The sequence below is a fragment of the Manis pentadactyla genome, chromosome 12 (assembly GCF_030020395.1).
Source record: "Manis pentadactyla isolate mManPen7 chromosome 12, mManPen7.hap1, whole genome shotgun sequence".
Taxonomy (NCBI): domain Eukaryota; kingdom Metazoa; phylum Chordata; class Mammalia; order Pholidota; family Manidae; genus Manis; species Manis pentadactyla.
In genome coordinates, this window is record NC_080030.1 from 14396849 (window position 1) to 14421420 (window position 24572).

Below are 24572 nucleotides of genomic sequence, written 5' to 3' on the forward strand. Positions count from 1 at the left end.
GGAGGGGGCAGATAGAGGACACTAAAGAGAGACCAACACACCAAAAGAGATGAAAGATGGGGAATTGCAGAGATCAGTTACTGAGCCCTTTGTGTGCCAGGTGCTGGGGACACAGCAGTCACCAAGATGCACCATGATCCGGCCCTCACAGAGATGACACGGGCGGTGTGGACTATGAAGAGGCTAGCCTAGCAGCAGTGCACACCCCAAAAGCTGTGAGGTCCTCCTTAGCTTTATTCCTCCTGACCACCCAAACCTATTCAGAATCTACCTGGTCCTCAGCCCATGCTTGGTCAGCCCCTATCATTGCTTGCCCAGACTAGAGCATTCGTCGCTGCCCTGGTCCCCAGCTCCTGGCTTTGCCTCTCCGTGTAGTCTGCCAATGGTGACCAGAGGGCACCTAAGTCAGGTCACAGCCCTCCTCTGCTCAGAACTTTCTATGGCTCCCAGCTCCCTCAAAGCTAAAGCCACAGTCCTCACTGTAGCCTGCAAGGTCCTGCCCTATGACTTCCCATGCCACCCCCTCACTTACTCTGCTCCAACCACAGTAGCCTCTTTGCTATTCCCTAAACATTCTGATACATTCCTGCCTCAGGGCCTTTGCACAGGCTGTTTCCCTGTGCCCAGATCTCCAATGGCTGTTCCCTCACCTCCTTCAGGTCACCAGCTAAATGTCACCTCCTCAGGGAGGCCTTCCCTGACCAACCCATTTCAAATTTCAACCCCTGCCCTAATATTTTGTATTTCCTTTCCTTAAAAAAAAAATTCTACTTACCTGACCCAGTCTGTTTCACTTCTTTACTGTCTGCCTTTCCTTCTAAAACTAAACTCTGCAGCAAAGCAGAGTCTGCTTTGTTTGCTGCTGTGTCCCTTGGGCCAAGAACATGGCCTGGCACACAGCAGATGCCCAATAAATGTTTATCGAATGAATCATAAAATGTACAAATGAATGAATGACTATACGGACTGGATTGTGCTGTGCCGAGAATTAAAACTAGGTGGATGTCTGCAAGTTACTGGAGGAGAGACTTTAGCTGTTGTGGTTGAGGCAGGCCTCTCTGAGGAGGTGACACCTGAGCAGGGCCTGAAAGATGAGAAGGAACAGGCCACCAGTCAGAAGGTAGGAGAATGCCCACCAGGTGGAGGGAACACCCAAGTGCAAAGCCTGGTAGCAGGATTCGGGTTTTGTCTGAAGCCCAGAAAGGAAGCTGGTGTGGCTGGAGTGAACATACAGTCTATGACAGAGACAGCTTCAGAGAGAGGGGAGACAGTGGCACCCCAGACCGGGGGCAATGGCAGAATGGAGACCATCAGGATGAGGACGGGAGACACTGACTCTGCCCCTTCCCAGCTGTATGACTTGGGGAAAATGACTGTATTTCAGTTCCCTCATCCAAAATATGGGGACAGCCACAACATCCCTTCAGTCATCTGGGTGATCAGAGTTAACACAGGTAAAATGCTTAGACTGGTGCCTGGCACAGAGGTCAAAAAACACTGGCAATTGTTAAGGCTCTGGGCCCCGTATATTCCACTTGAGGAGTGGACACAGCAAGGCAGTCAATAGAACTGAGGACAAGAGTGGGGAGCTGTGTGGCTTTTGGAAGTCCACTGCCCTCTCTGGCCCATTACTCCATTGTTAAAATGAGCAGATTAGACTTTAGCTATGGTCTGATGGGTGCAAGGGAGTGGAGGAGCAAACGCAACCCTCCCCTTTCTGGTTCTACCTATTGAGAGCTAGCGTACAATTTTATTTGAATGGTCCCTCTGCTAAGAAATAAGTTTGAAATCTTCCAGACCAGGACAGCAATACCAGTTTCCATATATTCAGCCATTTTTTCTGAGCCAGTCCTGTGGTGAGGGAACAGGGAGGGATTTCATTGACTCCATTTTACAGACGAAGAAACAGGTTCAGGGAGGCAAATGATTAGCTCTGGGTCAGAGAGCAAGGTCATGATGTCAGAATTCAAACCCAAGTCATGGGAGTCCTCAGACCAAAATGTTAACTGCTGCCCTCTGCCTTCTCAATCCCCATTTGAGCACATTCTTCCCAATAGAGCAAATGTTCCCAGGGGCCAGGCAGATGCCACCCAAAGCAGAATGGAGTGGGAGCTCTAAGAACCAAATCTCCCAATTTTAGGAAAGAAACTAGAAATTTTAAATAGCCAAAAATTCAAACTTCTTTTAAAAACAAACTTCCAAGAACACTGTGAAAACTTCTGCTCAGCAGAAGACACCCGCAAAAGAACGAAAAGACAAGCCACAGGCTGGGAGACAATATATGACAATGGACTTGTATCCAAAATATATAATGAAGTCTCAAAACTCAATAATAAGATGACAAACATCTCAATTAAAGAATGAGCAAAAGTTTTTGGACAGGTCACCAAAGAGGATATGCCGATGGCCAATAAGCACAGGTGACATCCGTCTTCCTTTAGGAAATGCAAATTAAAGCCAGCAAGTATCACTTCACACCTACTAGTGTGGCAGAAACAAACAAGAAACAAAAACTGACAGTACTATCAACTGGTGGAAAGGATGGGAGCAACTGGAATGCTCACTCATCGCCAAGTGGTATTGCCGCTCTGGAAGACAACCAGTCAGTTTCTGATGAAATTAAACTCACACTTAGCGTATAAGCCAACAAACCCACTCCTATGTATTTACCCAAGATAAATGAAACTACATGTCCACTCAAAAACCTGCAGACAATGGTGGGAATGTAAACTAGTTCAACTGTTGTGGAAAGCAGTATGGAGGTTCCTCAAAAAACTCAAAATAGAAGTACCATTTGACCCAGGAATTCCACTTCTAGGAATTTACCCTAAGAATGCAGCAGCCCAGTTTGAAAAAGACATATGCACCCCTGTTTATCACAGCACTATTTACAATAGCCAAGAAATGGAAGCAACCTAAGTGTCCATCAGTAGATGAATGGATAAAGAAGAGGTGGTACATATACACAATGGAATATTATTCAGCCATAAGAAGAAAAGAAATCCTACCATTTGCAACAACATGGATGGAGCTAGAGGGTATTATGCTCAGTGAAATAAGCCAGGTGGAGAAAGACAAGTATCAAATGATTTCACTCATATGTGGAGTATAAGAACAAAGAAAAAACTGAAGGAACAAAACAGCAGCAGACTCACAGAACCCAAGAATGGACTAACAGTTGCCAAAGGGAAAGGGCCTGGGGCAGGGATTGGGGGTTGGGGGGTGGAAAGGGAGGGATAAGGGGGAAAAAGGGGCGTTATGATTAGCACGTATAATGTCAGGTCGGGGGGGGTGCACGGGGTAGGCAGTATAACACAGAGGAGACAAGTAGTGACTCTACAGCATCTTACTACGCTGATGGACTATGACTGTAATGGGGTATGTGGGGGAGCTTGATAATGGGGGGAATCTAGTAACCACAATGTTGCTCATGTAATTGTATATTAATGATACAAAAAAAAAAAAAAACCTGCAGACAAATGTTTACAGAAGTTCTGTTCATAATCACCAAATCCTGGAAACAGCCAAGCCAAATGTGCATCACATAGTGAGTGGATTAAACTGTGGCAGATCCATACCCTCGGGTACTATTCAGCAATTTAAAGAAAAAGAACTACTGTGAAATAATGAGAAATGTGTGATATATTTGGTCTCTGCCCTGGCTTCCTGGTACACAGTTCCTGAAACCCTGGTGATCTCCACGGTGAAAAGTGTCTCTCTGTGTATTAAGGAGATGCCAGCCTTCTGGGGACTCCCTGTGAGCCCCTGAATGGGGGCTCGGTGCCAAGGAAGCCAGTGGTGTGGTGGGTGGGATGGAACTTTCAGCTCCACTTCCACATCTCTGGGGAGGGATGATGGAATGGCGGTGGAGTTCATTATCAATGCAATGGCCAATGATTAATCAGTCATGCCTTCACAACCAATCATCCATCAAAATCCCAGAGAGCTTCCTGGTGGCTGCACATGTCAAGGTGCTGGGAGGGTTGTGCACCCGGAGGGGCCAGAAAGGCTCCATGTTCCTGCCCCCATACTTTGTTCTATGCCCTTTGCTCTTGCTTTTCCAAACATCTGGCTGTTCCTGAGTTACATCTTTTATAAGAAATTGGTGACCCAGCAGTGACTGTAATGGGGTATGTGGTGGGGACTTGATAATAGTGGGGAATGTAGTGACCACCATGCTGCTCATGTGAAACCTTCATAAGATTGTATATCAGTGATACCTTAAAAAAAAAAAAGACACCTCCCACCAAAAAAGAAAAAAGAAATTGGTGATCCAGTAAGTAAACTGTTTTCCTGAGTTCTGTGAACTACTCTAGCAAATTAACTGAACCTGAGGAGAGGGTCATGGGAATCTGATTCATAGCCAGGTGGTCAGAAGCACAGGTGACGACCTGGGCTTGCATCTGGCATGAGAGAGAGAGTCTTGTGGAGTGAGCCCCGCACTGACTCCAGGAAGTTAGTATCAGAACTGAATTAGACTGTAGTCCAGCCGGTTGGCTCCACGGAGAATTGGAGAATTGGTTGGTGTGGGAAAAACCCACACACATTTGGTGTTCTGCAAGAGTAGAAAAGAAACAGCGTTTTCCTTTTTAACTACTGATCCACAAAACAACTTGGATGAGTCTCAGATGAATTTTGCTGAGAGAAGGAAGCCAGTGGTGGGGATTACATGTGTCAAAACTCATTAGAACTAATAAATGAAGTTAGCGAAGTTGCACAATACAAAATCAACACACAAAAATCAGTCACTTTTCTATACGCTAACAATGTACAATCTGAAAAGGATATCATGGAAACGATTCCACTTATATTAGCATCAAAATGAAAAAGATACTTAGGAATCCACTTAACTGGGGAGGCAAGACTCTTGTACACTGAAGATGACAAAATGTCGCTGAAAGAAATTAAAGGAGACACAAATAAATGAAAAGATATCCTGTATTCATGGACTGGAATAATAAATTAAGGCTTAATAATGCTAAAATGTCAATACTACTCAAAATGATCTACAGGTTCAGTGCCATCTCTATTGAAATCTCTGTAAGAATAGTCCCAAGCAGCAACATGGATGGAGCTGGAGGGTATTATGCTCAGTGAAACAAGCCAAGCGGAGAAAGAGAAATACCAAATGATTTCACTTATCTGTGGAATATAAGAACAAAGGAAAAACTGAAGGAACAAAACAGCAGCAGAATCACAGAACTCAAGAATGGACTAACAGGTACCAAAGGGAAAGGGACTAGGGAGGATGGGTGGGTAGGGAGGGATAAGGGGGGGAGAAGTAGGGGGGTATTAAGATTAACATGCATGGGGGGGTAGGAGAAAAGGGAGGGCTGTACAACACAGAGAAGGCAAGTAGTGATTCTACAACATTTTGCTATGCTGATGGACAGTGACTGTAAAGGGGTTTATAGGGGAGACCTGGTATAGGGGAGAGCCTATATTCGTCATGTAAGTGTAGATTAGTGATAGCAAAAAAAAAAAAAAGGGCAGTTCCTGTGTGGTAACCTCCAACGAGTTCTACACAAGGGTATAAAGGGCATATAAAAGTGTAGGCAAAGGGTCTGTTTGTGTTTATACAGAGGATCAAAGCCTAATTGCGCTACCCCGAAAATGAACTAAGATACGATATGAAAAAGAACTTCCAACATCAGCACTCTCTGGAAGACTCATGCCAGAAGATGATCATCAAAAAACCCCAACAAAGATCCACGCACTGCTACAGCTGTAGATGCACTCATCCCACCAGTTCCTGGACTTGCCATGGGAATGAGGAAGGAGATATCTAAGCTGGCCTGTGCATACAGTAAAACAACAAAATTTGACTGGATCTATACTGTTGGAACTCAACCAAGAATTTGGAGAAGTGCAAATTGTAGCGCTCCAAAGTCTTACAACTACAAACTATTTACTGTTAAAAGAACATATGGCATGTGAACAGTCCCCAGGAATGGGTTGTTTTAATTTGTCTGATTTCTCTCAGACTGTTCAAGTTCAGTTGGACAATATCCACCATATCATAGATAAGTTCTCACAAATGCCTAAGGTGCCTAACTGGTTTTCTTGGTTTCACTGGAGATGACTGGTAATTACAGATATGCTTTGGTTATGTAACTATACTCCTATTATGTTAATGTGTGTGCGCAATTTAAGTAGTAGCTTAAAACCTATACATGCTGAAGTTACTCTACAAGAAGATATGTCAAAGAAATAATCAATCTTCCCATGTTTTCTTCCGCCTGCTACTTCTATAGCTTTTCTTCTTCCTTCCTAATTACAACCCTTAAATAGAATTCGTGCCTCATATCAAATTTACCGAGTATCATAATTCTTCCAAGTGGTAAAGATACCTCAAGACAAATGCTGGGCATAGAAGCCACAGGGCATAAATATGCAAAGAAGTAAAAAGCTAACTTTTTCAAACAATAAGGCTTCTCTCTCACTTACCAACTTCACATTTCCCTGTATGGCCCCGGAAGATGACTGGTTAGCCAGAGACGGGTAAGATTCCTCAAGGGAGGAACAACCTAAGACAGGCACAGTCGCAGGGGGGCCATCAGGTGAGAAATTGGGGATCAACAGAGGTGAGGCTTAGAACCTCACCCCCCCGTTCTGAGAGAAATCTTCTGCATACGTGGATGTTTTATTGCCCTGGTCTAGCTTGGATCAACACATAGTCTACAGGCACACACACCTGATCATCTACATGTGCTCTCTTACAACACTAAACTATGTTTTCTACCTTTATCTTGTATCTACCTACCACTTCAGCATTTTATTTAAAATAATAATAATAAAGAGAGAAATGTGGTATCCACATATAAATCAAGTATAAAAACCAAATGAGTATTCATATTTGAACTGACTGTTTATAGTTCATAATGCATGAGCAAAACCGAAAGTTTCTGTGATGACTGCCCTTGTACTGTTCACTATGTAACTTATTCATTATGTAAGAATTTGTTCTACATGTAAAAACTTGTTTGTTATGCCTCAGAAGATTGGAGACTGACAAAAATTAGGCTTGGGGTGGAATAATGATTGTGCATTGAGCATTGACTCCCCTATACAGAATTTTATTGTCGTTAACAACCATTTGATCAATAAATATGAGAGATGCCCTCACAAAAAAAAAAAAAAAAAAAAAAAAAAAAAGGACAGACTTCCAATGGTAAAATAAATTAGTAACCGGGATGTAATGTATAGCATAAGGAATATAGTCAAGATATTGTAACAGCTTGGTAGGGTGATAGCTGGAACCTAGAATTATGTATATAAATGTTCTACCACTGTGTTGTACACTTGAAACTCATGTAATGTAATACTGTGTGTCAACTACCCTTCAATAAAAAATAATTATTTAAAAAAAAAAAAAAAAAAAAGAATAGTCCCAAGCACATAAGCCAGTGAGAATTATGCCTGGGCTTGCCTGGGACTTGCCTGGGCTTACCCGGCCTTATCTCTAAACATCCCGACCTTCCCCCAAACCAACAGGCCGAGCGGATACGCCACAATAAAAGGCACCACGCTGCTGCCCCCTCTCTCTCTCCGTCTGTGTCTGTCTCTCTTTGTCTGTCTCTCTGTCCCCCTGCTCTCCCTCCCCCTTCTCTCTCTCTCCCCACCCCCCTCTGGGGCAGCCACTCTCTCCTTCAGATAATAAAGTCTCTTCGTGGGCCCGTGTCTCCTGAGTCATTCTGGGTAAGGAGGGTCGCGGCGAGATACCCTTTCATTGGTGCCGTGACTTCGGATGAGGCTCTCCCATTGACTCTGCTCTTCCTCCGGGAACCTGAGCTGCTCTGGGAACCCTCACTGCCCGATCCTCCTCCACGGGCTCACCGTTCATTTCCCTGGTTGCTCGTCTTCTCGCCCAACACTGGCCTTCGATTTGGTGAGTCTCCCCTTCATGGTCGACTTAAATGTCCCTTTGGAACCTGGAAAGTGACCATTGAGTATCCGGCACCCCCAAGGCCTCTTCTGGGACAGGGGCACCCCCAACCACGACTTTCAGAGTCACGGTTGATCCCCATAGTCGACCCTTCTCTGCCTCCCCATGGTGAGAATCCTCATCCACTGAGGCCCGGTCTCCCTTTATCTACGTTTCTACTCTACTCATAAACTCCTGGTACCAGGTACTGAGCCTCCTTGGCGTTTTCGCCTCGACCCCACAGTTAGAGGTGGTGACGACCCCCTAACTGTGCCTGGTCTCCGCGACCTTCTCAATCACTCAGGGACTCCTCAGCGACTTCTGAACGGTCTCGTTCTCACCATGGGATCTGGCCCCTCCATTCCCGCAGATTCACCACTAGGGTGCTTACTCAATAATCTAAAGCCCCTCCACCTCACTCCAGACCTCAAACCTGTTCGCTACTATAATGAGATCTGGCCACAATATCCCTTAGACAATCAGTCTAAATGGCCCCCAAATGGCTCTTTAGATCATAAAATTCTCCGTGACTTATACAACTTCTGTGAGCGCATGGGCAAATGGAAAGAGATCCCATATATCCAGGCTTTCTCCTACCTCCAAACCAAGCTCTCTGTCTCCCCTGCAATCCTAAACACCTACTACTTGCCTTAAAGTCCACACCCCTAAGCTTTTTTCATGTTCCCAAATATCCTCAACTGCCTATAAAACTAGACAATGCACCACCACGGGCTCTCTTGTCCCCTCCTGGCTCATGCCAGGAGCTCTGTCTGTCCTCTCACTGTATCATTACATCTCAATCTATATGTTTGTGTCTAAGTGTGTAAATGAAAAATATTTTTCTACCTCCGGATGGTATTAATAAAAATTGATTTAAAGACAAGCGCTTGTAAAAATTGGGCATTCTAAAACTTAGAAAATTCTAATAGAAGATATTAAGCATTAATGCTAATTTAAGTTGAACTGAATAGACATGTCCTTATGGTTATCAGCTGCCTAAGTTTACCTAAAGTAATTTAAGTTGATGGTATCTGTTAAATCTTTCAAAGAAAAATGCTTAAAGTGAAGTATAGCTTTGTCTAATGTGAGTAACTATTTAAGCAAGTGCCTTAAAACTTTTAACAGCTTCCCAAAATCAAATTCAAAAAAGTGCTTTTTACCTCTAGTTCACTCTTGATATTTTCCAGAGGGCCCCTGGAACATGTCAGAGGAATTTTTTCTCATTGGAGAAAATATTTGGCTAATTTGGCTTATTTACCTGCTTAATTACCTAGAAGGCACTGTCACAGGGAATGATGCTAAACTTTGTTACTGAATGTTTTGTGTTACAGAAGTATCCAAATTGCCTTATGACAACTGTCTTACAGTAAGCTCTCATCAGATCTTTAACCATTGTCATTTATAAGTCTTTTGTCATCTATACTCACTGTTTTATTACTCCTAAACTAGTAAAAAACTAGATTTCAGCAGAACAGGTATTAGTTACATAAGATTAATTAAACTAAGGAAGATGATTTTGTAGCTTTTTGTTTCAAGTGTTGTTGATAAAGTGTTTTAAGCTTTTTCTCTTAAGCTGACAACAGTTTAGTAAATGACTGCCTTTATAAGCAGAATTGAAACTTTATCTTTCTCTCTACCTGATCCCTCCAGAATTTAAAAACTCTCAGTGACTATTTTTATATTTCATGGCAGTATGTTTATTTGCACAAGTTCAATAAGAATCTGCTTTCCTTGTAAGAGGACCAATTAAAAACACTGGTTATATTACCAAGGCTTTGACTGGAATGTCATACCTGAGAGACATGTGTGTAAACTCAGATATGAACAGACAGCTTTAAGGAACTAAGATTGACTTTATAAAGCCAACAAAGCCCCTTAGAAGAACTGGCCTGGTACCTAGCGTACAGGGTTCCCAGCAGCCTTATCAGGTGAGTAAGGAAGGTCACTTCCTGGCAGGTGCAGGAACCTCAGGAATGTCTTGGGAACCTCAAGAAGAGAGAAATTCACCCAAATCTACAGGTACTGCAGGCACAACCTGATGGCAAGTCTGGCCTCGAGAGGCCTTTAAAAGTTCAATCTAAAATTCCTTACAAAAAGTTTCAGCAGAGCACATTTAAAAGATCCCATGTAATCAATTACTCTTCTTGCTGCACTTATGCAAATAATAAGCCAACTGTTAATTATTTTCTTAATCTGGTTACTTCTAATAAAAATGAGGGTGATTTTAAAGAAAAGTATTGTTTCAATAATGCAATCTTGTCTATACTAAATCCTAATACCAGTCATTGAGATGTAAACTCGATCCAGAATTCTAGTTTCCCCATGATACCTGGCTATGATTCTCAGTTAGACTCTTCATATTTCTAGTTCTCATATTCAGCCATGCATTCTTAATCTCGTCAAGTTTGTCCTTCCAGAATGGAAAATCCAACTCCAGATGTTGCTACCTAACCTAATAACAATTTGTTCTATCTTGCCTAGAAGCCACAAAACTGCAAATAGTAATAGAAATGAAACCCAGAATAGAAGTGCCAACCTTCCAAGGCCCTCTCAACTGACCAGTGATGGAGACCTAGCTGCACCCCCTACTGCGCCCCCTCTCAGCATGAAGCAGCCAGAGCGGTCTTCGCCCCTTTTCCCTAGCAGCAGCTACAGTCTCCATCTGTAGAGGGGGAATGAGACAGGGACCAAAGGCTTAGAATAAGGTGAGAGCCTCTGGAGAAAGTAAGGCAGGATTCTTTAGCAAATAGACAATACCTCAGCCCACCTTGGGAGCTGAGCAGGCAGCCTTTTGATATGCTCCCAGACCAAGACGCCGGTATCCCAGAGAAAAATCAAGGCAGGAAATTCCTTATGTTAAGTTAATTTTTAATATTCAGAGAACACTTAACAAGTCCTTCCCCAAGGCTTTAGGGATAGTCCCCACCTTTTTGGACAGGCTCTAGCACAAGACCTCAAATCCCTTACTCTCTCGAGCTCCACCCTCCTTCAATATGTAGATGATCTCCTGTGCAGTCCCTCCCTACAAACCTCACAACAGGATACTACTCTCCTTTTAAACTTTCAGAACACGGCTATCCGGTCTCACCCTCCAAAGTTCAGCTGTCTGACGCTCAGGTCACAAAGCTGGGAGTTCAGCTCTCCCTGCGCTACAAGGCCATTGCCATAGATAGGAAAAAACTTCTCCAAACCATGCCCATTCCAAACACCATCCCTAACTCCCAAATGGCAAGGACCATACACAGTAATCCTTTCCACGCCAACTGCAGTTAAACTCCAGGGTCTTCCCCTCTAGATACACAACTCCCACCATAAGCCATTTGTCTCCCCTTATTCCCCTCCCACCAAATCTCCCACAGGTTCCTACTCCTCCACCCTGATGGGACCTCTTACTCTCCACATTTCGTGCTGCTCATCTCCACTTCCACTCATCACTGAAGAAGTTTCTGCCAGCATGGAGTCCTAAGACCTCCCTTACAACTGCCATGCGTCATTGCCTCAGGATTGTTAACCCTGGTCTCAACACTTATTCTCTCACCAGACCTATCTTCCCAACACCAGCCCTTCTCTTTCAGACTGTCCAAAAAATTGCACCATCAAGGATTCCCTTTGCCCTACCAGTTGCTTTTCTGCCTACACATAGGTCCCCATCAATGCTGTAATTCAGCCACCCTATGTAAACATAGCAATCAGCCCAAATGCAAAAAATTTCTAACCAAACCTTTAACCAGCTTATATTACAGGATTATCAACCCCTCTCCAAAGGTGATGATCCTTATTGAACCTGGAACACACCATAGCCACTGCAGACCAAGGGCTCATCTGAGGACCACCCCCCATCAATACAAAAATGAACTTCATCGCCCCTAATCGGCAGGAAGCAGTTACTGAAGACTAACCTTCACCTCTTCCCAAATCCTCTCCCACTTATAAAACAGAAAAGGGAGGAATGTAAGAATATAGTAATTTATCCTCCATTTGCCCCATGGTCCCAAGCACATAAGCTGGTGAGAATTATGCCTGGGACTTGCCTGGGCTTACCCCGCCTTATCTCTAAACATCCCAACCCTCCCCCAAAGCAACAGGCCTAGCGCATCTGCCACAAAAAAAGGCACCACACTGCTGCCCCCTCCCTCTCTCTCTCTCTGTCTGTGTCTGTCTGTCTCTCTCTCTTTGTCTCTGTCTCTCTGTCCCCCTGCTCTCCCCTCTCTCTCTCTCTCTCTCTCCCCACCCCACTCTGGGGCAGCCACTCTCTCCTTCAGATAATAAAGTCTCTTCGTGGGCCCTGTCTCCTGAGTTGTCCTGGGTAAGGAGGGTCGCGGCAAGATACCCTTTCAATCTCAACAGTGTAATTTGCAGAAAATTTTTTAAAAAGAAGAAGAAAAACATCCTAGAATCTGTATGGAATCTCAAAGAACCCAGAATAGTCAAAACAATCTGGAAAAAGAACAAAATTGAAGACTCACACTTCCTGATTTCAGAACTCACTACAAAGCTACAGTAATCAAAACAGTGTGGTGCTGCATAAAGGGAGACAACAGACCGATGGACCCAATAGAGAGCCCAGACTTAAACCCATGCATATATGGTCAAATGATTTTCGACCAGGGTGCCAAGACTATTATTCAAAAGGAAAAGGACAGTCTTTTCAACAAATGGTGTTAGGAAAACTGGATATCCATATGCAAAAGAACTAAGTTGGATTTTTACCTTACACTATATACAAAAATTAACTCAAACTGGATCAGAGACCTAAATGTAAGAGTTAAAACTATAAAACTCTTAGAAGCTTTAAGACAATGGATTTGGCAGTGATTTCTTAGATATGACACCAAAAGCACAGGCAACCAAAGAAAAATTAAATTGGATTTCATCAAAATTAATAACTGCATCAGAAGACACAATTCAAGGAATGAAAAGACAATCCATAGAATGGGAGAACACTTTTGCAATGCATATATCTGATAAGGGATTAATATCTAGGATGTATAAAGAATTCCTAAAACTCAACAATCATGAAAACAAACAACCTAGTTAAAAAGTGGGCAAAGGACTTAAATATTTCTGCAAAGAAGATAGATGGATGGACAATAAGCACAGAAGATGCTCAACACCATTAGTCATTAGGGAAACACAAATCAACACCACAAGGGGACACCACTGCACACCCATTAGGATGGCTATTTAAAAAAAAAAAAAAAAGAAAATAACAGGTGTTGGTGAGGATGTGGAGAAGTTGGAACACTTGAATATTGAATTACCATGTGGCCCAAAAATTCCACTTCTAGGTATATATACCCCAAAGAATTGAAAGCAAAGACTCAAATAGATGCTTGTACACCCATGTTCACAGCAGCAGGATTCACAACAGCCAAGAGGTGGGAGCAGCCCAAGTGTCCATTGACAGGTGAGTGGATAAACAAAATAGGATCTATCCCTGCAATGGAACATGAGTCAGCCTTAAAAAAGGAAGAGATTCTGACACCTGCTACAATGTAGATGAACCTGGAGAACATGGTGCCCAATGATATAAGTGAGACACAAAGGACAGACCCTGTCTGATCCCACTCCTAGGAGGTCCCTAGAGGAGCCCCATCCACAGAGACAGAAAGTGGGTGGTGGGCACCAGGGGCTGGGGGTTAGTGTTTCATGGGGACAGAGTTTCAGTTTCACAAAATGGAAAGTTCTGGGGATGGATAGTGAGGATGGCTGCATGACATGTGAATGTGCTTAATGCCATTGAAACAGACAGTCAAAAATGGTTAAATGAGAAATTTTATGTTAGGTTTATTTCACCACAAAAATACCCTCATACACTATATACTGAAAAAGATGAATTTTACTATGTTCATTTTTAAAAAGTAAATTTAAAAAAAAGTAAAGTGGTGCTGGTACTCCTACACCCACTTACACCCACTCTGCACACAGGGGGTGTTCTGGAGCCCTGAGCGAGCCCATTAGCTGGTTAGGCTGTGGGCCTGGACCCAGAAGGCAGGGAGAGGCCAGAATAAAGTCCATGTGCCACACCAAAACAAACACACAAAAACCACACTTAAGATGGAATATTCTTTGACCATGAGCTTGCTCCTTTGATAATAATGCCCATTTAACTGAGCATCTGCTCTGTACCAGGTCCAGGTGCCAGGTTAGACACGTTTAGGTATACAGTGATGATAAGGCACTTATTAAGTACTTGCTGTGTGCCTGGCACTATCAAAGTGCTTTATACACATGAGCCCAGTTATGTCTCTCACCAACTCTTGAGTTGCGTTCTGTTAATGTTCCAGGTCAACAAAGGGACTGAGGCACAGAGGGACAGTGGGGTTGGTGGCTTCACTGCCTGAGAATCACATCCTGCTTCCCAAAGCCAGCCTGGATTTTTGGGGCTCTGCCGAGTGCCACCAGGGAGAGGAACATACCTACATAGTGAGCCCCCTCCCACCCTGGGAGCTGAAGGCGCAGTTTAGGGAAGGCGAGACCCAGCCCCAGAGGACTCAGCTCACGTAAGCAGGAGCCCAGGGACCAGCATGGGAAGAAGAGGCTCCCAGGGCCCTGCTGTTTGTGCTCCAGGAGGGGAGGTCCCCTGGGCTGCAAAAGGGCAGACAGGATGAGGATTAGGCATGTTGAACTGCAGCCTGAGAGTTGTGGGGGTCTCAGCTACCCCCAGAACTGGACAGAGGCTGTGGGGAGTCACCCCTCCCTGGTCTGCTATTGCTCAGTGTGGCCCAAAGTGAGGCTGGAGGCTGCTCCAGCAGTGTCCCAATGAAAACCAAAGCCACAAACCAGAATGGAGGTAGCTGACAGGTGCTGACAGCATAGCCATACGTCAGGACAGTCGATCAAAAGAGAAATGACTTAGCCAGGATCCCCTTTGGACAGGCTGACCACTTGGTCGTGTTCTCAGGTGAAACTGCTGCCTGCCTGTGGTCACCCCTCGGGGGCCCCTCAGCCTGCCCACCTGGGCTCCCTGAGCATCACACTGGGCCTCTGGGGGACTGTGTAGCCCTAGGATAGATCCAGGCCTCAGAGAGCTCTGCTGTAGAGGCCTATAGCAAACAAACTGGGAGGGTGGCCGGGAAAGGCGACATGTTCTAGTTGTTAAAAATCCTAACGGTAAAAGTAGCCAACTGCTGTTGAGTACCACATGCTCAGCATTGTGCAATGCTTGGACCCACACTAATGTCCCATTGTCAAGAGAATCTGAGGCAGAGAAAGGATGGAAAAACCTGGCGACTTGGTAGTAGAAGGATTTGAACCCAAGCAGCTGGGCTACAAACCTGCACACTGAATCACTGGACATCTGTCTCCCCCCAGGCAGGCCTGGCATCTCCCCGGGCTCCCTGCCCCACTCCACCTGACTCCTTGTAGGAGGTGCCAGGCAACCTTTATGGAGAGGCCTGGCGTTTGCGTTGTGAAGGTCACATGGAGGTTGAGGGCGGGCACTGGCGTGTGTCTGCCAGGCAGGCGTGTGGTGCCAGGTGACACGGCTGTGGGGCTGGGTGTGCAAGGAGGGTCTGTATCTGTGTGTCTGCGAATCTCTGTGCGAGTGACCATGTGCCACACACATGCTCTGACTGCCCCTGACTCCCGAGTTGGTATGAGGAGTGCTCCTGCGTGTGGCCGAGTACATCCGGACATCAGGCACCTGGGTGTGTGTTGCCATGAGGTGTGAGGCCAGGGCTTCTCTGTTCTGTCCCTGAGTCACTGTGACCATAGGTCAGCTGTGGGGTTCTGTGTGTCCTCACGAGGAGCCCCATGCCTAGCATAGGAAATACCAGGTGACCCCAAATGCCTTGTGTGTGGGTGTGTCTGTGTACCCGTGTGGAAAGCATGTGTGTTTCCAAGGGGTCTGAAGAGACTGGTGGGTGGCAGCAAGAACAAAGTTAGAGTACCCTGAGAATTCTGAGAACCTAAAGGCCACTGCCCTGCCCCAGCATTGTCCAGCGAAGTCTAAATACCCCCCAGGAGTTCCTGCAGGAGCCTTCCTCCCCACCTCCACCCCAGACTGGTCTTCAGCCTGGCAGGCCCAGCATGGGAGTGGGGGAGTAAAGTTGGAGGCACCAAGCAGAGCAGAGCTAGAGGGACCTGGCTCAAGTCCAGTGGCCTGGGAGCAGAGCCCAGGTGAAGCAGGACACCCTTATTTACTGCCAGGGTGAGTGCCAGAGCCCAAGTTTAGGGGCACAAAGAGGGTGAAGGGATTCCATCTTGGATAGGCAGAAAGGGGGCAGGACCCTGCATGCATTTTGGGGGCCACCACCTGCCGGAAGCCCTCAGCAGCACCCAAACGTTAAGGGTTAGGGAAGGGGGTAGGGTTCCAGGCAGACCCTGGAAGCCACTTTGGGGATTCCCCCCAAGGGAGCCTGGGGCTCCCCCCAGAGCAGCCAGAGCCCTCCCTTGGCAAATGAGGGTACTGGCCACCAGCCACCCACCTGACAGGTCTGCCTGGAGGATGCCAACAGGTGTCCTCATCGCTGAAGGAGAAGTGGACCACCGACTCAGTGCCGACGGGGGGCAGTGCCAGGGCTGGGGGCCGGGGCCAGGCCTGGGGCCTTGTACCAGAGCGCATGGGTGCCAGGCGCCGTCGGGGGCCGCATGGGAAGGGACGTCCAGTGGTGTGGCGTGCACTGCTCACCCAGCCGGCCCGAGGTGTCTGTCGCAGCTGCGGGCGCCGCCTCCACACCCGTCCTCCCAGTGACACCCCCAGGGACCGCCCCGGGCGCTCGGGCGTCCCCGTGCCCTCAGCGCTGGGGCCCTGAGGAACTCTGTGCACACTTCCCGCCTGCCCTCCTCCCCCAGCGCCTGGAGGGGGCCCCTGAGCTCCGGTTTCCCGGGCTCCAGGCCCGCCCCGCTTGCCTCTGGCACCGCCTCCTCTCTCCCGTCCCTGACGTCGAGCTGGGACAGCTGGAGGTCTCTGAACAGTCTCTGCCCCAGAGGGAACCAGACACGCCTGCCGACTGAAGGGTCCGGTGACAAAAACTCAGGGGAGGGACGACCAATGGGGGGAAGGTGGAGCAGGGGGCCCGTAGGGGGTGCGGAAAAGGACAGACAGGACAAGAAACCCAGAGAGAGGCACTGATTCCCCCACCACACCCTACCCGACCCCACGCGAGGCGCCCAGAGGCCGCCACCCCTCTTCCCCTTCTCTCCCTGCCCCAGTCCTCCCCGAGTCCCGACGCTGGGCCTGCGCCCTGTCACTGCAGTGCCCCCTCGCAGTCTGTCTCGGGACCCAGGTTCTACACAAGTGCGTGCGGACAGAGCAGCGAGAGAGGACGAAGCAGAGGACCCTCTCCTGGCTTCGGAGAAGCCCCCAGAGCCAGCCCGTGCCCACCTCCGGGCTGCCAACCTCCAATTCCAAGATAAACGCACACCGGGGAGCCAGACAGGATGCGGCCTCCAGGCTCCTCACCCCCAGGCTTCCCGCCCCCAGCGTCCCTCCCCGGGGCTGGCCAGGAAAGGAACTGCCGTTCTCAGAGCCCGGCGCACGCGGTAACATCACCGGGCCACTTGGAAGGCCACCCCCAGAGGGCAGCGCTGGCCCCGTTTCACAGGCCGCTAGACTGAGGCTAACAACACACGTCCCCAGATCACTCTGGGTGGCAGGCAGATTGGCCTCAGCCCCCCAGAGCCTGACCGCAGCCTCAAGTCTGCACCGGAAGTGGGAGGGATGGAGTGTTTATTGAGCGCTTACTGCATGCCCTGCCGGCTGTCTCCACGGCAACCCTGCCGGGCAAGGATGATTTTTTATCTCAGCCTGGTGACGGAAAAGGAAAAGTGAGGCTGGGGAGGGCCAGCTACAAACCCCAGACCTGGGGCGCCCGGCTGACCAGAGCAGACTCGAGCCCACGGCCACTGGCGTGCACTTACCCGGCACACGCCTGGCGGCCAAAATCCTGGAAGCTGCGGAGAAGCCGAAGGCGCCTGCGGAGAGTCGGGGACGGGCTGGCGAAGAAGACGGGCGAGGAGGGCGGCGACCGCGGGCGGCGGGGTGCGCGCGGGGCCGGGGGCTCGGGCAGGAATGCCTCGTCCTCGGCTGCTGCCGCCGCCGCCGCCGCCGGGAAGGCCGCCAGTTGCATTTCGGGGATGCGGCCCAGGCCATGCGGCCGCGCCATGGCCGCGGGGGGCCCCTGGCGGCCCCGCCTTGGCGGGCGCTGGGGAGCAGCGCTGCCCGTCCCGCGCAGGCCGGCAGCCCAGTCCTGGGGCCCACGGGCCCCACCCCTTCAGGCCGCCTCGGCCCTTCCGGCTTCGCGCTGGGGCCGCCCCTGGGGCGGGGCGGGCCTGGGGCGCTCGCACCCCAAAGGGCCCCCGCAGCTCTCACAGCCACCAGAAACGTCTTTACAAACACCTGAGGTGCCCCCGTGGTGTTGAGAGGCCCCACAGACTTCAGGGGCGACTCCAAAGTTCCTCAGACGTCCCCCAAAATCCCACAGAGGACCACTATACCTACAATGTTCTCGCACAACCCAGAAGTACCCCCAAAATCCCTGGGTTCCCCACTAAAACCTAGAGGTGCTCTGAGAGGACCCCATAGACTCCAAGACACTCCCATAGCTCCCCAGATGGCCCCTTGTAGTATCTGTATTATTACTGAGACATCCCCCACAAATCCCAAGAATCCCCAGATGCACCCACAAATGCCAGGGATGCTCAGAGCCCATGAGAAATTCCTTCAGATCCCAGGACCACCATGCTTCCACAGATGTCCCCCAAATTCCCTAGAGGACCCTCCCAACACCCATAAGTCATGTGGAGACCCCTTGAGGCACCCCTAGAATTCCCCACACCCACAAAGCATCCCCACAGACCACATGAGAGTCCCCTAAATCCTGGGGTCCCTCACAGACCCCAGGAATGCTCCCAGTTCCTCAGATGTCCCCAAATCCCTGAGGGGCTCCACACATCCCTGAGATGTCCACACAAATTGCAGGGACCCCAATATAAACTCAGGGGGTACCCCCATAACCATGGAGATGCCACCAAAATCCTGGAGTGCCCCACAGGCCCCACGGGCACAACCAGATTCCTCCACAACTCCAAAGATATATACAACTTTAGTCTCTCCAACATGCACCCATAATCCTTAGGGACACCCCCAGAAAGCCCCCACAGCTTGAGACATGCTTTATAACTGAGGTATCCCTAGAAGCTCCGAGTGCACTCACAACTCCTAGACACACCTAAGACTCCCCTAAGTCCTGCCACTCCTTAGAATCTCTGAGGCATCTCTTAGATTTGAGGCCCCCGCAACTCACAAGGTGGCCCCAAGAACCCAGCCTCCCCTCAGCATAACAACATACACAGATGGAGACTTTGGATTCTCCAGGGATGGCTCTGTATGCCCACCCACTGTGAGTCTGTGGGGGGTGGGGGTAAACATCCTTTTATAGATAAGAATCAGATGAACATTCTTGAACTGTCAGCCTGTGAATACCTTTCTCTCTCTACTGTTGGCCCCGATGTCCTGGGGTCCAGAGTTGAGTGGCCTAGGCTTGAGTCTGGCCTCTGTGACTTCTTAGTCATTTGACCTTGGGCCAATCAGTACATTTCATTGAGCCTTGGCTTTCCCACCTGTAAAATGGGTATAATAATACTATGCACCTCATGGATGGACGTGTCAAAGGTTCATAAGAGCGTTTGGACGTAAAAAGCACTCTGAATGTTACCTACAGTTGTTATTATTTGATGAAACATTTATGGAGCGCTCATAATGTGCAAGCCACTGTACTAGCCAGAAGACGCAGATGATGATGGTGGTGGTGGTGGTGGTGGTGGTGGCTAAGCTCAGAATGCTTCCTGTGCATTCAGTGCCTCTAGGTATGATCTCATTTAATGCTCACAGAACACCTGCACTGTGATACTATTGTTGTCCCCATTTTACAGCTGGGAAAACCAAGTCTTGGAGAGAAGCAACCTGTTCAAGATCACACAGCCAATGAGTGGCTGAAGCAGGCCCTGGACCAATGCTTGCCATCCTCTACAGGCATACTTCAGAGATACTGTGGGCTTGGTTCCAGATCATCACAATTTAGTAAATATCACAGTAAAGCAAATCAAATGAATGTGCTAGTTTTCCAATGCATATAAAAAGTATGTTTATACTATACTGTGGTCTATTAAGTGTGTAATATCATTATGTCTAAAAAAGTGTATGTACCTTAATTTAAAACTACTTTATTGCTAAAAACATGCTAACTAACCATTATCTGAGATTTCAGCAAGTCATAAACTTTTTGCAGGTGGAGGGTCTTGCCTTGATGCTGATGGTTGCTGGACTGATCAGGGAGGTGGTTGCTGAAGGCTGGGGGTGGCTGTGGCAATTTCTTAAAGTAAGGCAGCAGTGAAATTTGCCACATTGATGGACCCGTTCTTTCATGAATGATTTCTCTGTAGCATGTGATGCTGTTTGATAGCATTTTGCCCACAGTAGAATTTCTTTCAAAATTAGAGTCAATCCTCTGAAACCTTGCCACTGCTTTATCAACTAAGTTCATGTAATATTCTAAATCCATTGTCATGATTTCAACATGGCCCTGGAAGCCCTACCTGAGCTTCTGGGTCACCTCCCTGCCTCATTTCCTCCTACTCACCCCCTTCCGCACTCTGCCCCAGCCACACTCTTCCTCCAACACATCAGACACAATTCTACCTCAGGACCTTTTTTACTGGCTAGTTCCTCTGCTTGTCATCTCTTCACAGAAACTTCAACAGGAGTAGATTCCATCTCAAGAAATCACTTTCTTTGCTCATCCATAAGAAGCAACCAGAACAGCTGGTCAGTGGAGCAGCCAGAACATACACATTTATTAAGTTCACCATTGTATATGGGCCCAGTTCTGGCTCCCCAAAACAATTACAATAGTAACATCAAAGATCACTGATCACAGATCACCATGACGAATATAATGATAATGAAAAAGTCTGAAAAACTGTGAGAATTACCAAAATGTGACAGACACAAAGGGAGCAAATGCTGTTGGAAAAATAGCACCAACAGACTTGTTTGAGGCAAGATTGCCACATATCTTCAATTTTAGGAATACAGTATCTTTGAAGTGCAATAAAGTGAAGCACAATAACGTGAGGTATGCTTGTATTTCATTACTGCCTTCCTAGAGAGTAGCCTGTTCCGACATTTCCCCCTCAATTGCCTCTTCCATGAAATGTTAATGCCACTGATAAACTGTGTAACTGCTTATGTACCGTGTGTATACTTGGGCTTTACACATTAAAGGAAGATTTTCAAGAACCAATTTTTACTCCCTTGGAGGTGATATCACCTCATCAGGAATGCCAGGTTTCCCAACCTTGACACTATTGATATTTGGTACTGAATAATCCTTTATCTCAGAGGGTAATCCTATGCTGTTAGTAGCAGGAGAGAGAATCCCTGGCCTCTCCCCACTATATGCCAGCAGCATCCACTTAGACATGACAACTGAAATGTCTCCAGCCATTGCTACATATCCCTTGGGGGGCACAACTGCTCCCAGGTGAGAACTCTTACTTTAAGCCCACTGAGACCCATGCCCTGGTTATGAGGACCCCTTGTCTAGGTACAAACACAAAGAATATGCATTCATAAAGTGACTTGGCCAGGGTCACCCAGCCTGGAAGGAACACAGTTGGATTATGGGTCCACTTGTCTAGCTGCAGAGACTGGGATTTTAAGTACTGGTTGACACAGGCCCTGCACAGTTCAGCTTCTTTCCAGCCTAGTGACCTGTGTCCTTCCTAGGAAGTCAGATGTAAACTGAGATCTACATTCAACCCTCACCACGGCCCTGGAAGCCCTACCTGAGCTTCTGGGTCACCTCCCTGCCTCGTTTCCTCCTACTCACCCCTTTTGCACTCTGCCTCAGCCACACTCTTCCTCCAACACATCAGACACATTTCCTACCTCAGGACCTTTGCACTGGCTATTCCCTCTGCTTGTTATCCTCTTCCCTTAGGCTCACTTAGTGTCTTCTCCCACTTCATTTAGGTCTCTGCTGAAATGTCACCTGCTCAAAGAGGCCTTTCCTGACCCCAGGGCCCCCCTCTTTTCTCCACGTCCCACATCACCATCTGGAATTATCATATTCCTTTACTTGCTATTTCTTCCTCACCCACTAGTCTGAGAACTCCAGAATGGCAGAGACTGGGTTTGTTTCACTCTTCATCATAACCTGAAGATGCCCAGTGAGTGAGTGTTTGTGGAACAAATGGCCCTGTTACAGATGAGGAAAGTGAGGCTCAGACAGGTGAAATCGTTTCTCAAGGTCACACAGCAAGTCCAGGGCAAAGCTTCCTGACTGAGCTCTTACCAGTGGGTTTAGATATGCGCCCGCCACCTAAACTCCATCCTTACCCTGCCAATCTGCAGTTCCCCCGTGTCGAAACCCTAATTTCCTGCAACCCTGCAATTGAAGAGATTGCAATCAATCTGTTACTGGTGAGAGGGGGGGCACTCTGGCAGCCAGGACCCAAGTTTGTGGTTTTGGGGAGGGATTGGAGAACACCCTCTTTCTCTCTGCTGATGTCATTTTAAGGAAGTGCAGTTCTCAAAACACCAGCTCCTGGCTGCCTAGCCCAACGTCAGCCATCTCGGCCTTACCACAACCCTGGGGGTGGGCAGATGGTATTCAGCCCGGGTTTACCTATGGGGAAAGGGAGGCACAGGAGGCAGATCACTGACCCAGTTTACACAGCGAGTCAGCGGGCAGGGCTGCAATCTGAATCTCGCCCACTAGTCTGGAGTCCAGCAGACCTGGTTGTAATCCCAGTTCTGTTCTATGACGGTGGGCAAGTCACTTTGAGACAGGGACCGTGGGTGTAGTCAGAGAAGGGTGAGGGCCTCCGGGAAAAGCAAGGCAGGATATTTGCAGTCAGAGCAATGTAACGACATGCAAGGAAACCCCCCTACCAAAACTCTGTGTTAAACATTAAGCTCTAGTCATTCTTCAGTGAAATCAGTTGGTGTACCCCAGATAAAGAAGAGTACTACATGTTTATTTTAAGCTAATTATTTATAATCATGTGTAAGATTCACTTTAGCATGCTAAAAGGCCCAGGCCTATGTGCTGTCTTTCCTCATTCAGATCTAATGAGGTGATTTTGCAAACTGGGCAAACTAATTTAGCATGCAGACCCAGCCATAACACAGTAAAAGGCAAGAAGGATTCCACCTTAAAGATAAGATTGCACTTAACTTACTCTTTAGCAAACAATGCCTCAGCCTACCTTGGGGGCTGAGCAGGTGGCCTTGTTTCCTATGCCCCCAGACCAAGATGCTGTTATCTCAGGGAGAAATCAACAGAGCAGGAGGTTACTTGTGTCAAGTTACTTGTAAATATACTAGGACCACTTAGTAAGTCCACACCCCTAAGCTTTTTTCATGTTCTGGAAAAATCCTCATCTGCCTATAAAACCTCTAGACAATGCACTCTCTTGTCCACTCCTAGCGTGAGCCGGGTGCTCTGTCCTTTCACTTTATCTCTAAATAAAAGCCTGTTCCTTGCTCTCCTACCTTGATTGTTTGTAAAGCTCATTCTTCGGCTTCGTGAACAGGAACCCCAGCATCAACTTGGTCTCTTTCCTCGGCAGGAATGGAAAGCCAAAGATACTGGACATTGAAAACGCAAGTTGGTGTTGGGAGGCCCTGGCAGGGGTATCCGCCTGGGCAAGGGCGCGGAGGTTAGACGGGAACTCAGCGTCCGCAACTTTTCCGCCAAGTTCCTCTCCATCCGCCAGGCGGCCGCTTCCACCGCGCTCGGCTGGAGGCGGAGGATGCGGGTAGCGGCCTGGTTCCAACTCGGGCAGGGCGAGGGCCTCACCCGCAGCCTGCGGTCGGCCGGACTGGCGCCCGCCCTCCGGGACGTTCGATAAACATGAAATAATAATACGGGACGCCGCGATAGTGGCGACGGCAGCGACTTTGCTCTGCGTGGGGACCAGAGTCCCGGGGGCGTGTCCGGACTCGGAGCGCACACTCAGCCTGTTCCTTTGTCGTCGCCCAGCAGAGGGCGCGCGGAGGGCGGGGCACGAGCAGAGACCCGCTCCCAGACACATCCAGGGATTGGGAGCGCCAAGAACACGTGGAGGCGAGGACCCAAGCGGGAGACTGTGCCCAGAGGCCAGGGAGAGACCCCAGTCTGGCTGCCCCCACGCCCTCCTGGGGCCAGGCAGTGTCCCCCTCGGTGGGGAGAGTTTGGGGGGTCGGTACGTTGGCCCCGCCCCCAATTCAGGCAAGTACCCCCACCCCAACCATCACCACCAGTTCTTTTTCTCCATCTGCCTCTTGACAGATCGTGGTGGTGCCGTGACTCAGCCCCACAGGGCGCCAGGAGCGCGGGCTCATCCATCCCCAGGTCTGGAGGGGGTTGTGGATGCCATCTCGGATGGGGAACAGTACACTCTGAGAGGGGGAGAGTGTTCCCTGTGGTTCAAGTGTGGACCCTGTTTTTGGTTACTGCGCGGACTGCAAGGAGGGTAGTGGCAGAACCCCCTTTCTGGAGCAGCTTTCTGGCCGGCGGGATGCCCATGCAAAAGAGAGAAGTTCCCATTGGAGGCCCTCTCAGTTCCCCCTTTCTCTCTGTGCCCCGGGGTAAGGGGAGGATGCTGGCACCAATGCCCTCCCTCCCACCACAGCCACTGGAGTACACTATACAGGCCC

At 48.3% G+C, this 24572-nt stretch overlaps 2 protein-coding genes and 2 long non-coding RNA genes across 8 annotated transcripts in view; 2 read left to right on the top strand and 2 right to left on the bottom strand.

Moving 5' to 3' along the window:
• The window catches only part of LOC130680074 (uncharacterized), a 55558-nt gene extending 50333 nt beyond the window's left edge, over positions 1-5225 (top strand). Inside the window, exon 3 of the long non-coding RNA XR_008993086.1 lies at positions 101-5225. This is a non-coding gene — a long non-coding RNA (uncharacterized LOC130680074). The remainder of the gene's footprint in view (positions 1-100) is intronic.
• LOC130680073 (uncharacterized) overlaps positions 1-12207 on the top strand; it is a 195579-nt gene extending 183372 nt beyond the window's left edge. For both annotated transcript variants that reach the window (XR_008993085.1, XR_008993084.1), the window contains one exon: positions 10406-12207. This is a non-coding gene — a long non-coding RNA (uncharacterized LOC130680073). The remainder of the gene's footprint in view (positions 1-10405) is intronic.
• PDE4A (phosphodiesterase 4A) overlaps positions 1-24572 on the bottom strand; it is a 41454-nt gene that overhangs the window by 13818 nt on the left and 3064 nt on the right.
• LOC118921411 (zinc finger protein 574-like) lies at positions 4808-18421 on the bottom strand. Of its 4 annotated transcripts, none has more exons than XR_008993080.1 (3): positions 17789-18421; positions 7837-7931; positions 4808-4894 (listed from the first exon to the last, which is right to left on the bottom strand). XR_008993080.1 is itself a non-coding variant. In XM_057490083.1 (2 exons), exons 1-2 carry the CDS (start codon positions 18031-18033, stop codon positions 7913-7915), a joined length of 264 nt encoding a protein of 87 aa, XP_057346066.1. In that variant the 5' UTR covers positions 18034-18421; the 3' UTR covers positions 7154-7912. The 4 variants fall into 4 exon arrangements, 2 of the variants coding, with proteins under 2 accessions (XP_057346066.1, XP_036759048.2); XR_008993081.1 differs by lacking the exons at positions 4808-4894; positions 7837-7931 and adding exons at positions 16804-16878; positions 17613-17675; XM_057490083.1 differs by lacking the exon at positions 4808-4894 and having other exon boundaries at positions 7154-7931.

Bases quoted from the DNA above. Each gene is read 5' to 3' on its own strand.
- LOC118921411 (XM_057490083.1), bottom strand. From the start codon at position 18,033: ATGGCGCGGCCGCATGGCCTGGGCCGCATCCCCGAAATGCAACTGGCG.